At 31.7% G+C, this 13903-nt stretch overlaps 1 protein-coding gene across 2 annotated transcripts in view; it reads right to left on the reverse strand.

The window, feature by feature from the left end:
* Positions 1-13903, reverse strand: part of AP3B1 (adaptor related protein complex 3 subunit beta 1) — a 259009-nt gene that overhangs the window by 174308 nt on the left and 70798 nt on the right. For both annotated transcript variants that reach the window (XM_028114478.2, XM_028114479.2), the window contains exons 4-7: positions 13275-13370; positions 12515-12675; positions 9715-9781; positions 2801-2983 (exon numbers count right to left, since the gene is read on the reverse strand). In XM_028114478.2, the coding sequence (XP_027970279.1) occupies positions 2801-2983; positions 9715-9781; positions 12515-12675; positions 13275-13370 (507 nt within the window). The remainder of the gene's footprint in view (positions 1-2800; positions 2984-9714; positions 9782-12514; positions 12676-13274; positions 13371-13903) is intronic.

Genomic DNA, 13903 nt, shown 5'->3' on the forward strand with positions numbered 1-13903 from the left:
AGAAGGAAGATTTATCTTTTATTTCACTGTGTACCTGAATTCCTTCTTTAATTTAAAAAAAAAAAAAATAGTGGGATGCTTGGGTGGCTCAGTCAGTTAAGCAGCTGCCTTTGGCCCAGGTCATGATCCCAGGATCCTGGGATCAAGTCCCACATTGGGCTCCTTCCTCAGCAGGGAGCCTACTTCTCCCTCTCTCTCCCTCTGCTTGTGTTCTCTCTGTCAAATAAATAAAATCTTTAAAAAAAAATAGTTATAGTTACAGTTAGCTACACCCTTACAAATCTTCTATTTTATTGAGGTTTTCTTCTTTTCTTTTCTTTCTTTAAGCCAAGGAATCTTTCTCAAAGAAAATCATATTCATAGCTGTATATGAAAGGCAGACAAAGATGAATGCTGCTGTTTGGACCAGAAGCAAGAACCCAGAGAGGGGCAGAGTCCAGAGCACCACTGCCCCCTGTGGTTGTTCCTGTGGCAGTGTTACAGCATCCTGAGGCCTGACGTGCACATTTGAAAACTAATGAATTAGTCTATCAACACATAATCTAGAATAATGCCAAGGTCAGAGTGCAAATAAGTGGCAAAGTTAAGAAACTACTTAGGCCAGTTTCAGTATACCCAGGACAAGGACCAGGGTTCATCTCATATTTGTAATAATTAATGTCTAAAGAATCCACATGTGAAAACACATGGAATACATACATATAGCCCCAACTTTTTAAATTACTTGTCAAAAGAGTAAATATATATGGTAGTGCAAAATTTAACCTCTGTGACTTGCAAATAGCTTTCAACATGAATTTTATCTAAAATAAGATGGAATAAAATTCAAGGAACAGAAACACAAATAAATAGACAAACTGCAAACATAGAGATTTTAAAGTCTGTTACATATTTTTAGGCGATATGGCAAGGAAAGATGTATTTTAACTCCAATTTCTACATAATTAACAAAGCAAAGGATTATGTGCACAGAGATACCGAAAATGATTTGATGGTGAAAGGAAAGTAAAATTTAAAATCTTATTAAAAAGTGACAGTGGTTAGACAAGTCAAAATTACTTTATAACTTTCCAACGGGGGAAAAAATGTATCTGAACAGCACTCTGGAAAAGAACTGGCTGAAATCAAACAACTTATTACTAGCAACAAAAATCTGTTGTCAAAGTTATCACTTACATCAAAGGGCCAACACATTTGCAGCACGGGCATGTTGTTGCTTAATCCAGCAAAAGTGCCATCAAGAGTTTACTTTGTTCAGTGACAAATAAAACTAACTTTATAAAAAAAAAGCAATCATCAATTTAAGTGTCCTATATACCATGATTTTTATATATTAATAATTGAAAACTATTTCAATTTTAAATAACCTAAATACTTTCTTAATATTAAAATTAAGATGGAGTCAGTATTACAAATATTCTTATAGATAAATATATACTTTTAAAATGTTAAAATACTTTTTAATACTAACAATACTAAGTCACTGTAAAAAGCATCGATGAATATTTTAAACATTTAAACCCCTTAAACATCTGAGAGCTTAAGATGTCATCTAAAATACATATTATGAACATTCCTCGATTTTATATACATTTTCCTCTCACTTTATTTCTAATTAACAAAAGTGAAATGAACTCAGCACTCAAATGTACTGAGCAACAAACTGTATGTACATATATGTTTGTATAAAACCATTATGATATAATTGGGGTATTTCTGGTCTTTACTTTTTAGGCAGTTGATTTTAAAACTCTGTAATACTCCTTTTTCCTTTTTAATTGAAATATAAGTTGACACACATCACATTAGTTTCAGGTGTACAACATAGTGATTTGACAACTCTATATATTATGCTGTGCTCACCACAAGTGTAGCTGCCATCACCATGCAGTACTTTACAATATCATTGAATATATTCCCTAAATTGTACCTTTTATCTCCATGACTTACTCATTCCATAACTGGAAGCCTATTATCTCCCACTCCACTTCACCCATTTTGCCCATCTCTCCACCCCCCTCCACCTGCTTTTTAAAATGACAAAAAAGAAATATCACAAGATTAGAATGAATGTGCTATTCTTGTAATATTTAATTTCTTTTTTTAAACAAATTTAAAACCTACACTTAAATATTAAATATATACACACAAAGACCTCTATTGCAAAATATGTAATAAAATTTCCTCAACTGTCTATTAAATAAAGAGGGTATTAAGTATGCCTCTAATGTTAATATGCACAAAGAAAACAACTTCATTTTAATGTTTATTTAATTATAAACTTTACTAAAATTCTATCAGCTTAAGTGAAAAAAAGGAAAACAAACATTTTAAAATATAAAACTAGGAAAAGGTAGTTTAAAAGTTCAGCAATATTTATCTACAAAGGCAGGAAATTCTCTTAGGTATAAATTCACATGTGCTAGAATCACATTACCCACTTGTACAAGTGAGTCACTTGAACAGTTGAAACTTAAAGATATGAAAGCAACTAATCTCAAAAAAAATCCATGATTTGGCAATATCACTGCAAACACTGTACCAGGCTCTGCTCCTAACAAGGGCCTCTTGCCAAGTATCATACTAAAAGTTTGTATGTCATTAAGTATATATCAATCAGTGCCAAAATAATGAAAAATTATCCTTGCATTTATTTTTGTTTCCTGCTTTCCAAAAGAACATGAAAAAAAGGAGTCCTCCATAAATATGCAGATCTCTATATTTTACAACTATACACATTTTTAAAAGCTCATTCATTTTCTTAGTATACTTTCTAAATGGAAGACCATTCAACACTTACCTCTTTCCAAGGACTGACAAACTGTGTGCGAGCATATCGAGTTAGCATGTGGATTATGACAACCTGTCCCCACTCTTCTACATCAACTAGTAAATTACAGAGCTTGCGGTAATTCTTGTGAATCAGATCTATTCTGTCCGGGCATACTTCTTCAAAAGCCATCACAACACTCCCAGCTACCAGCTAGAAAAGGAAGAAATAGTAACTCATTAAAAAACATTTTCCCTCCATCAAAGATTCTACTCAGGCATTGCAGAGATACAATCAGTGTTACGACAATTTTAAAGTATTGAGTTATTTAATTTAAAAAATGACTATTCATGTATAAATAACAAATTTTAAGTGTCACTCCCTTAAAGAATAATTTTATACCTGTAACATGTCTGAAAAACTAGTACCTTCCTGAAATATTACAATTAAAAGTATTAGTATTAGAAATTCCAACAATTTTTTGTCAAGTTAAATTTTAATAAATTGTTCATATATGGATTCAACATTTTCGTCATATACATTTTTCATTTTTAAAGATAACCTAAGTTCCAAATGAATGATTCATTATTTAGTACATAACAACATTCAGAAAAATAATCAAGACAGTAACAAAGACCACATCATGTCAGTTTAAAATGAGAAAGACAATGAATTTATTTTAAAGTTTGTGAGGAACTCCTAAGTGTTTCTGGTACAAAACACTTTCAAATCTTCAACATTTTAATCCACCTGTTAATTTTTACCAATATTTCATTTACAAAGAAAACACACAGGCTAAAATTTTAGTGTGTTATTATAACCTATGTAACAATGTGTATAAGATGAAATAATGTATTACCAACGAAAGTCAGCTCTCTCCAAGACCAATTAATGAACCATAAGTGCTGTTTTTGTAATTGTCATACTTGCGCAAAGCAGTGAAATTAAGATATCTTTGGGATAAAGATACAAGCTAAGTAGAATACATAATATACAAATACTTCTATATATGTACCACTGATATATGTGCAGTTAGCCAACAATATAATACTGTTGAAAAAATAAATTAATATCATATTCCTTCTAAACACTAGGGATCTTCATTTTAGTGTCTAAAATTTCCCCAATGACTTAAAATAAGCAATTAAATAGAAATGTAACTTACTGAAATGGTACTTTCTGAAAAATACTAGATAACAATGATATTTGTATTTTTAGTGTTTGTCCCTCTACTTGGCTGACATTTAGTTTATTAATATGCAACCAACAATACAATTGAAAGAAAACAGCTCAGAATATAGACTTGCTATTATGCTAAACAAGTTTCTAGTCCTGTGGGGATTTTATGAATTACCAATCAGTATAAACGTGAAGCCGCATTTATTGACTCCAGCCCTGCCCATGTACTGGTGCCTGCTGGTCCCAGCATGAATGCACTTCAATCGAAAAAGCAAAGAATTGATTATTTGTGTGAACTAAATAAAAAATGTATTATACGTATAATTTCCTATTTGCTATTGATATGGAGAGGAAGTTAAGTTTATGTTTTCATCTCCACATTTTGATATCCTCTGCACAAATCACTCTTCGAAAATTATATTCTGTGATAATATTTCTAAAGAGTTAGATTTTGTATCATTTAAAAATCTCTTAAAACAACTAAACTTCATGACATCAAACTATAGAATAAATTAGTATTTGTGAAATCTACTCATAGATATATTTTATATATAGGTCAATCTTACATTAATAGAAGACATACATATCAACTGATATAGGATACTAAAGTACAAAAATAAATAATACCACTTAGAATAAAATAGTCCATGAAACTGAAATAGCAATTCAACGAAGTTTCAATTTAAGAAATACTATGTAAAATCAAGCATTTTGCCTAAGTCTAGATCTTTTTCAAAGCGTTTAATTAAAAGAAAAATCAGCTACCAAATGTTATTAAATTTATTAAACTGAGAGCTATAGGTACAACACAATTCTAAAGTACTAACCGATAATGGAAAAAAGAAAATACTTAAGTACAAATAAACTTTAAGGAAACACAAAAATAATTAGAATATAAAGAAAAGTATCTTCACAAAATAAAACTGACCATTTTAGGTATTTCATTGTACGGATTTAACAAACTAACCCTAGGTTAAACAATGCCAGAATTGGTAATTTTGGTCTGTTAAATGTTCAATATTCTATAAAACCTCAAGAATTAAAATAAAATGATCTACTCAGATTTTAAAACCAAAAATATTGGTTTCCCAAAAACAGACAGTTAATTTCCATCTCACTGTGTCAATAGTAGCTTTTTATATAAGGGGAAAAATAAATCACTCTAACAAAACTAGCAATGAGCTCATCAAATTCAAATGCAGTTTTCCATTTATGTATTTTTTATATTAAAGCTATAAACATGGTTCATTTATCTTCCCTTGGTTGCCATGTTTTTCTGTGCTGTTGCTATGAACTTCAGCCATTAGCTGTGCTCCAAGGTAAACTACATGAACCATCAACAAAAGTGACACCCCATCTATGGAGTTCATATTTTCTCCAGATTATCTATGCTAGTTGACAAGCTGGTAATGAAAAAAATCACACTAAGCAAATGGTTCCTCTAATAACAATAAATTTTCTATAAAATTATGAAGGGTACAAAACGTTTCCTTGCATCTATTTTGTCATGAATTCTAATTAACGTTGCAAAAACCTGAGAGTGCTGGGTCATCACAAGAAGTGCATCAAGGTTTGATTGATAATATGGTGTAAGTTGGCCAATGCTGCCAAGATTTTCTTCTCTTAAATTAATGGCCATCCAACCTGCCCTAATCATACAGCCCAAATGATATTCCCCTTCTTATTTCAATTTTCTTGAGGCATGGAAAATGGGAAAGATCAGTCATTTATCTTCTAATAGCTGGATAATAGATCTATCACAATAAAACATCTGCACAAAATCAGAGGTATGGGGGGTTTTTTTGCCCACAACAGTGAAGCTTTCACCAACATTAAATCAATAACTTATAAAATGCTGTCTTACCCCCATAGTTTAGTTATGAACTACCAATATATTCATTAAACATCATTTTGTAGCTAAATTAAGGAGAAACATTGTCATAAAAAATATATAAACTGAGTTTTTCAGTAAGCATTGACCAAATCTGTTTTCTTAAGAAACTCTGTTTTCTATTAGAAAGTTAAATGCTATCCATAGGATTTCTTTAAAATTAACCTGAAACAGGAAGAAATAAATACCACCTTGCTTTTGAGGTGTTGTAAATAAGACTGTCCACTGCTATGCTTAAATTGCTCAACAAATAATGGATTTCTACCTTTTAAAGGCAAACCAGAGAAAGCATTATAAATTTTAAAAATGAATTTGTAACTAAACATCAAAAAGGAGTATTTAGGATATGTTAAATAGAGAACACAGGAGGATAACGGTAAATCTAGGAACATACAATGAAGAAATTATATAAAGAGAAGTTGTAACAGCTGAATGGGGATAATGGAACATTATTAAAATATTCCCTTTTAATTTTACTGACTATAGTTGTGGGGTATCTTTCAAAATTTATAGGTAACCTTTAGACAATAGTTACCTAAGTAGCTCTAAAGTTTTCTTCCAGTTATCTTACCATAACAATATTCCTTAACCTTACATGATGCATTTTTAAAAAAGGACTATTTTATGATAAATATTGGTCATACTCTAGTAAAATGAAAATGCATTCTCTTTTAATATGTTTATATTTCCACCTTTCCTTAAAATGAGAGTTATAGAACTCACTGTCTTTGAGATCTTAATTGTCAGAAAGTCTTCCTTTAGGCTAAAAGAAGCAACAGAAGATGTATCTCAAAGTCAAAATGTTAAGTGAAGAAAAGTTTTAAATACATTAAATTTATATTTATCAGCAGCAATAGCAACATTAACATCATGATAGTGATCCCAAGAAGCTCCTGCTGATAACAAATTCCTTTTCAAAATGTGGAAATAAATTAGATGTGCACGGTTCACTTAATTGGGAAATTTTTAAACAGAAATGATTTGGGATTCTTACTGGTTTTTTTATTTTATTTTATTTATTTCTTTGAGAGAGACAGAGAGAGCGAGCACGAACAGGCAGAAGGGGTAGAGGGAGAGAGAGAAGCAGACTCCTCACTGAGCAGGGAGCTGACGTGGATCCCAGCACCTTGAGATCATGACCTGAGTGGAAGGTAGATGATTAACCTACTGAGCCATCCAGGAGCCCTGATTCTTACTGTTTTAAATGTCAATTACACAAGAGAAATTAATTAGTCATAAGAATTGGAAAAGAAGAAGTAAAATCACTCTACTGGCAGATGAGATATTTTCTAGAATAAACTATGGAGAATGAATGATATAACTAAATCAAAAATAAAAGAACTTGGTAAGAAAGCAAGATATAAAACTACCATACAGAAAATCAAGAGCTTTTTTTATATACCAATATAACAAGTTTAACAATAAAAAGATAAAGCAATTTCAATTTACAGTAACATCAAAGAAGTCAGACTACATATTAATACAACTCTAGACCAATATTTAATTCAATTAGCAATCCCCATCTCAACACTCCCCACACAGGTACATGCTAGCAATTCTGAAACACTTGCTCTTCATCTTGGGACTGAACAAGTAAGTAAATATACTAAAGATAATGAGAGCTACGTTTTTTAATGCTGGAGAAAGAAGCTGAAAAGGTGGGAGGCTAGAAGGAACCCCGTACTACTGTACTGGAATTAGAGGCATCAGTATAAACTACTGACATTTAACACAGATAGAAAAATAGATATAGATGTCTTTTGAGTTAAAAAATACATAAACATGTAACACTTTAGGAAAAAGGAGTGCCTCGTTAGTGACAGACCATCAAAGCTCCCGTAAGATCTACCTGCAAACACCAAATATGATGTACATCATTTGGGAAGCAAAGTGTTAAAAATGATAGTAAACACCTAATTATTATCACCAAAAATATTAGTAATTACTAATTACTATCTCCAAAAAATGATAGTAAACACCTAATTGTTATCACCTAATTACTATCACCAAATTAATTCCACAATCATTCAACAAATACTAAATACCTACTATGAACAAGTACTCAATGTTTTCTACTGTATTTTGGAAATAAATGGTCAGAAATTAATAACCAATGGTTGCAAATTTACAAAGAAATTATCCTTTACATTCCTTTTTCAGGCATTTACTTCTTATTGGGAATATGTATTAACCCCCTTTTATGGTGTCAGGCACTATGATCAGGGTTATATATACAACAGCTCTTTCAAAACAAAACTTTATACATTAGAAATTACAAGCTACACAAATTTGGAAACTGAAACTTATGAAGGCTTAATACATAGCTACCAAAGGGGAGAAGTTTAGACACAAACCCAATTCTGCCTTATTACAAAGACTGCAATTTTCACCTGTGACATATCTTTTTTAGGAAGACATGCACACATTATAAATGGAGATTTCATTCCTGGGCCATGCAACAAATTTCTTTTAGTCTATAATGTAACAGAAATCGTGGTAAACTACATTAAAGTAAAGGATCTGTTTCTTACAGATCTTACTATATTCTCCACAGTCCTTGGCAAATGTCTTGCATGTCAAAGAAACCAAATGTTTTTGTATTATTACCAAAATCTAGTTAACCATAATACCAATAATACTGATTCCACATCTGGGTCCTAGAAGCAGATAATAAGTATGCCAGACAGAAGACAAAAAGAAATCAAATTTCTTTTCTGTCTTCATTTATTGGGCAAATCTATATTTACTTACCTCCTACATTACATCAAGCACTATAGAAGAAATACAATGAAGATTTCTGCTACATTACAGACTAAATATGCTGGATGGCTTAGGAATGAAGTCCCCAACCATAATTTCATGTATAAAACAATATTTTCAAAATACATAGCGGGAAGAAAAAGTATATAGTGAAAAACTCATTAAAGGAAGTAAAATGTTCAAAAGACTGTATTCATTTAATGTAAATAGAAAGCAGTAAAAGAGGAAAGAGGAACAAAAAGACATGAGACAGAAAAACAAGTAAATAGCAGCTATAAATTCAACTAGATCAATAACATTAAATGTAAATGGATTAAACCATGTATAATCAAAAGGCACAATTGTCACAGTGGATTAATAAACAATATCCAACTATATGCTGTCTACAGGAGATACACATTGGATTCAAAACTACCAACAGGTTGAGAGTAAAAGCAAAGAAAAAGATGTATCATGTAAGCAGCAACCATAAGAAGGCAAAATAGTTGTACTTATGTCAGACAAAACAGGCAGATCCCATGGATCATCACTGTTCCTAGATCTCATTATCACTATACAAAAAGAACGGGAGTGGGAAAGGGAGAAGGAGGAGTTAAGTACATTCACAAAAGATGACTTTCATTAGCCAGTAAGATCACTTTTACCAGCAATAAAACAGTCCTATAAATAAAAAAATGTTTTAGAATCTTTTTTAAAAAACACATTTATAATACTCCTCTAATTTTTTGATATCTCTTTAATGCTTACTAATACTTTATTTTAAAACAACTATTTGTTCCCAGGTGATTCAGCCTTTAAAAATCCTAATAAATCACTGCTTAAAATAAAAACTTTTACACTCAAAGCAGTCAAAAATTTAGCCACAGATTAAAGAAAGGATTTTCACCCCCATTTGTTCTTCTGATTCCAGATGAAGAAACATGTAATAAGCTAAAATTCTAAATACAACATTTCTCTTTATAAACACATTTTTGTTCTTCAAGGATTTTAACGAACTCCACTAATATTTATACCACTTCAAAATCAGTAAAAATAATTATACCACATATACTATGGCAAAATACTATGTAAATAAAACACAATTTTAATTTGACATAAAAAGGTTATCACTTACTGTGCTTTTATCCTTTAGAAGTTTTTCAATTACTTCAATTAACATTTCCTTCTGCTCTGGATCAAGGCTAAAACATAAAAAGAAAAGAACATACATTAAATTTTTTCCCTTTAATTCAAATTTTAAATGAAGCTAATCATTTCAAGAATATTAAGAGAATTTTTTAGGGGGGAGGGAGAGCAAGAATTATGTAAAGACAGAAACAAAACAAATCTGAAATAAAATGGGACTTTTCTTTCCTCCCAAATATGTCCTAATCTTTCTCTTTAAAGTTGCTCATATTAATTAAACCCAGACAGTCATACCGTTAAGAAAGTATTTAAATATCAACTTCACTTCTAAAAAATAGTTGGAAAATCTTTAAAAAGTAATTACAAGTAGATAAATGATGAATTCCTCTTTTAACTGACGGGAAAAAGTAACAGAACAGCAATGATTTTTGACTATGGATACATAATGGTCAAAAACAAATAGAGAATTCCTAAATAGGAATTTTTTATCATTTCAGTTCAATAATAGAGACATGCATTACAAAACCTGCCATCTAAAAACAAAAAAAATAAGCAAAGGCTTACATATATACAAAATTAAGAAATGCGTCCTATTAGCAGCTCTAAGCACTGAAATACTGATAACAATATAATTTCTTCCTAACATGGAATTCAACTGCTGTCCACTTACTGTGAAGCTGAAGAATAGTTATACAAAGATAAATAAGACAGTCTAGTAAAGAAAGTCCCAAACATAATCATTCCATATAACAGAAACATGTACAAGGGATAACAGGCATAAGAAGAGCACCAATGCAGGAAGAAGGATTATGGAGGGTTTCTTACAAGAAGTGACATAACAGATGAATCTTAACAATATGGCTTTAACTGAAAAAGGGAGAAAATTTTCTAGGTCAAGACTAAACAGATGGTCATAAGTTAAAAACATTTATTTTATGTAGAGGACTAACAGGCAGTACTGAGCTATTGGACGGTAAATTGCAGGCAAGGAGAATAAGGGTTGGGGGTGGAGAGGTAAAATGGGGTCCAGTGATGGATTTTTAATCTGTCACAGTGAGCTTGGATCCTATTCTGCAAGTATATAAGCAAGAAAAGATAGTGAGAAGTATGATATAACTTTGTCTGACAGTTAACCTAGAAAATGAATTTTTACTTTTTACACACTTATGTAAGTTTATTACTAACCATTATAATTATTTGAACAAACTTTGTAATTCTTTCAAATTCTAGCTCCAGTCTTCCTTCTCCAAGCAGTCTTTCCTAACTAATCCCACTTCATTACATCTTTACATTATGAAGCTCTATATGACAATCTCCGAGTCATATCCTATCAAAGTCATGGTTAGTATGCCTTTCTATATACATATATATCATATGCTAATATCTTATTTAATTATAGATTGCCTTTAATTAATTGTCACTGGTTTTATTTTTTTTTCCTAAATAGTGATAATAGATCCTCTACCATTTTCATCTATCTTACACATATAACCCAACACCAAAACACAAAATGATCTTGATAAAAGCTTGTGGAATCAATGCTAACAGAAAATAATGCCAAATACTATAGATAATAACTCTTTTATTTAGGCAATATGTTTTCCACAAGGATTAAGGCATTGTATGATATTTAATAAATATCATATAAATACAGTATGGGGCTGCATTTCAAAATTAGCATTTTAAAATTCAATAAAATAGCTCTACAAAAGAATCAGACAAGGAAGGGAACATCAGGGCCAAAGATGGGAGAAAGGAGAACAAAGTGAGTTGATAGACACAGAGATACAAATGTAGTGATCCAAAGGGGCAGCTGCACCCCAATGTTTATAGCAGCAATGTCCACAATAGCCAAACTATGGAAAGAGCCCAGATGTCTATCGATAGATAAATGGATAAAGAAGATGTGGGATACACACATACACATACACACACACAACGGAATACTACCCAGCCATCAAAAAAATGAAATCTTGCCATTTGTAATGACGTGGATGGAACTAGAGGGTATTATGCTAAGCAAAGTAAGTCAATCAGAGAAAGAGAATTATCATATGATTTTACTCATACGTGGTATTTAAGAAATAAAATAGAGGATCACAGGGGAAGAGAGGGAAAAATAAAACAAGATGAAACCAGAGAGGGAGACAAACCATAAGAGACTCTTAATCATAGGAAACTCAGGGTTGCTGGAGGGGAATGGGTGGAGGGATGGGGTAACTGGGTGATGGACATTAAGGAGGACACATGATGTAATCATGAACACTGGGTATTATGTAAGACTGATGAATCACTGACCTCTACATCTGAGAAGAATAATACATTATATGTTAAGTAATTGAATTTAAATAATAAAAGAAATTAAAAAAGATATAAAAAATGTTTAAGAAATTTAAAAAAAAGAACAAAGTGAATCGAGAGGATAATACACCTAAGATTCTACCCTACAATAAACAGAAAAAAGTCTTAATTTTCTAATAATATACATGTATATGTACATGAGAGATACACTATATAAATGAGAATTCAAATTCCATTCATTTTGAAGTTATAAACTCTATAAAATTATCACAGGCCCTAACAGGCTCACAAGTAAAAACTAGCATAGGGTCTCTATAGCCAAAATAAAGTTAAAAATATCTAAAGAATGTTTGTGGGGAGAAAAACCATCACTGGGTTTACTTAGTATAAGGACAGACCAACTGTAAGAGCTAATCAAATAAGCCTCCATGGGATGTAACATTCCACGTACCATTAGAGGTCACTGGTATTATTAATAAAGCACCTACCTGTATAATTTCTGTATTGCATGGGCTGCATTCTTCCTAACATATGGTGATAAATCAGCTGAAGCCTCCTTAATAGCAAGCATCATAATAGGTACAATAATTGGTACTCTAATACTTGACAGAACTCTCAAAGCACTTGCACGGATTAGTTGATTTGGGTCCTAAAAATAGTGCAAAAATATTCATCAAAATTTCAGGTTTAACACTTCAACAGTATCTTTATGACACAGTTAATTGGTGCTCACAGAGTACAATATAACAATAGAAAATAGCTACTTAAACAATTAGTATATGGAAATGGGTAAGGAAAAACAGTTAAGTAAATGTTTATTTCTCTGAATAATGTTTGAACAAGAAAAGTAATGGTTATAATTCTAGCTGATCATTCATTACTAAACATGTTGGGTTTTTAGAGTTTTACAATGATAAAATGCTACAAGTTATAAATTTTATCTTTAAAAAGTCGTGTCCCCTCATTACACACTTTCAACCACCAGTTGGTATAATGATGAAGAGTTCTTTGATGCATGATAATGATTAAATAAAATATAAAGGAACCTACAGAAAATGAAACACACTGGGAAAGGTCTAGTTGGTCATAGATATTATTTTCTATGAACACTGAACAGGCAATGTGAGAGGCTTTTCAACTCTCAAAACACTATTGTGCCATTTAGATTATTGCTCCAGTTCTTTAAATCACACACTTTCAACTTTGCACCAACCTTGTAGCTACTTGCTGGCTCACTCTATTATTTACCTTCAGAGCTCGCTGGAAAGTGCTTATGGACAAGAGCGCCAGATCCTGCTGTTCTTCAGCATACCGGACCAGGTAAACATATACTAACTTCTTGATCTGTTAAAAAAAATAAAATGATTTAATCCTAGCTAAAATTAAAAATTCAATGTTTTGTATACCAAATCCATTCTCAATTTTCCTGAAGTAAATAACTGAATAGCTTATATTGTGACATAAAGATAATATATTGTAGGAAAATGAATGGCAACAAAAAAAGCTTGTAAAATAAGCATTTTAATAACCTAATCTATAATAGCAACACCCTATCAAGGTGTTCTGTAACAACACTCCAAAAGGTCTTAATGGTTAACTTGCTTCAAGCTACTGCACTCCTTGTTTGCTGACCTAAGTCCCTTGGTCTGTAGATGAACTAACCTACTTTCCTTGAGAACTGCAGACCACCAGCCTTAAGGAGTAAAGGACCTGACTTCCCCAGAGGAGTAGTCCTCACCACATTGGAACACAGCTGCTGCTGATGCCAGCAAGTATGTTCAGGGCCATGCCAACATATGACTATTTGCCTGGGCACCACCTTCTCCTGCAGGTAGCCACCCCTAGCCCCAATGTCCCACATCTTCCCCTTTAAAAAA

This window comes from Eumetopias jubatus, unplaced genomic scaffold, assembly GCF_037043125.1.
Source record: "Eumetopias jubatus isolate StellerSeaLion01/CBP00866 unplaced genomic scaffold, mEumJub1_p1.0 scaffold_5, whole genome shotgun sequence".
Lineage (NCBI taxonomy): Eukaryota > Metazoa > Chordata > Mammalia > Carnivora > Otariidae > Eumetopias > Eumetopias jubatus.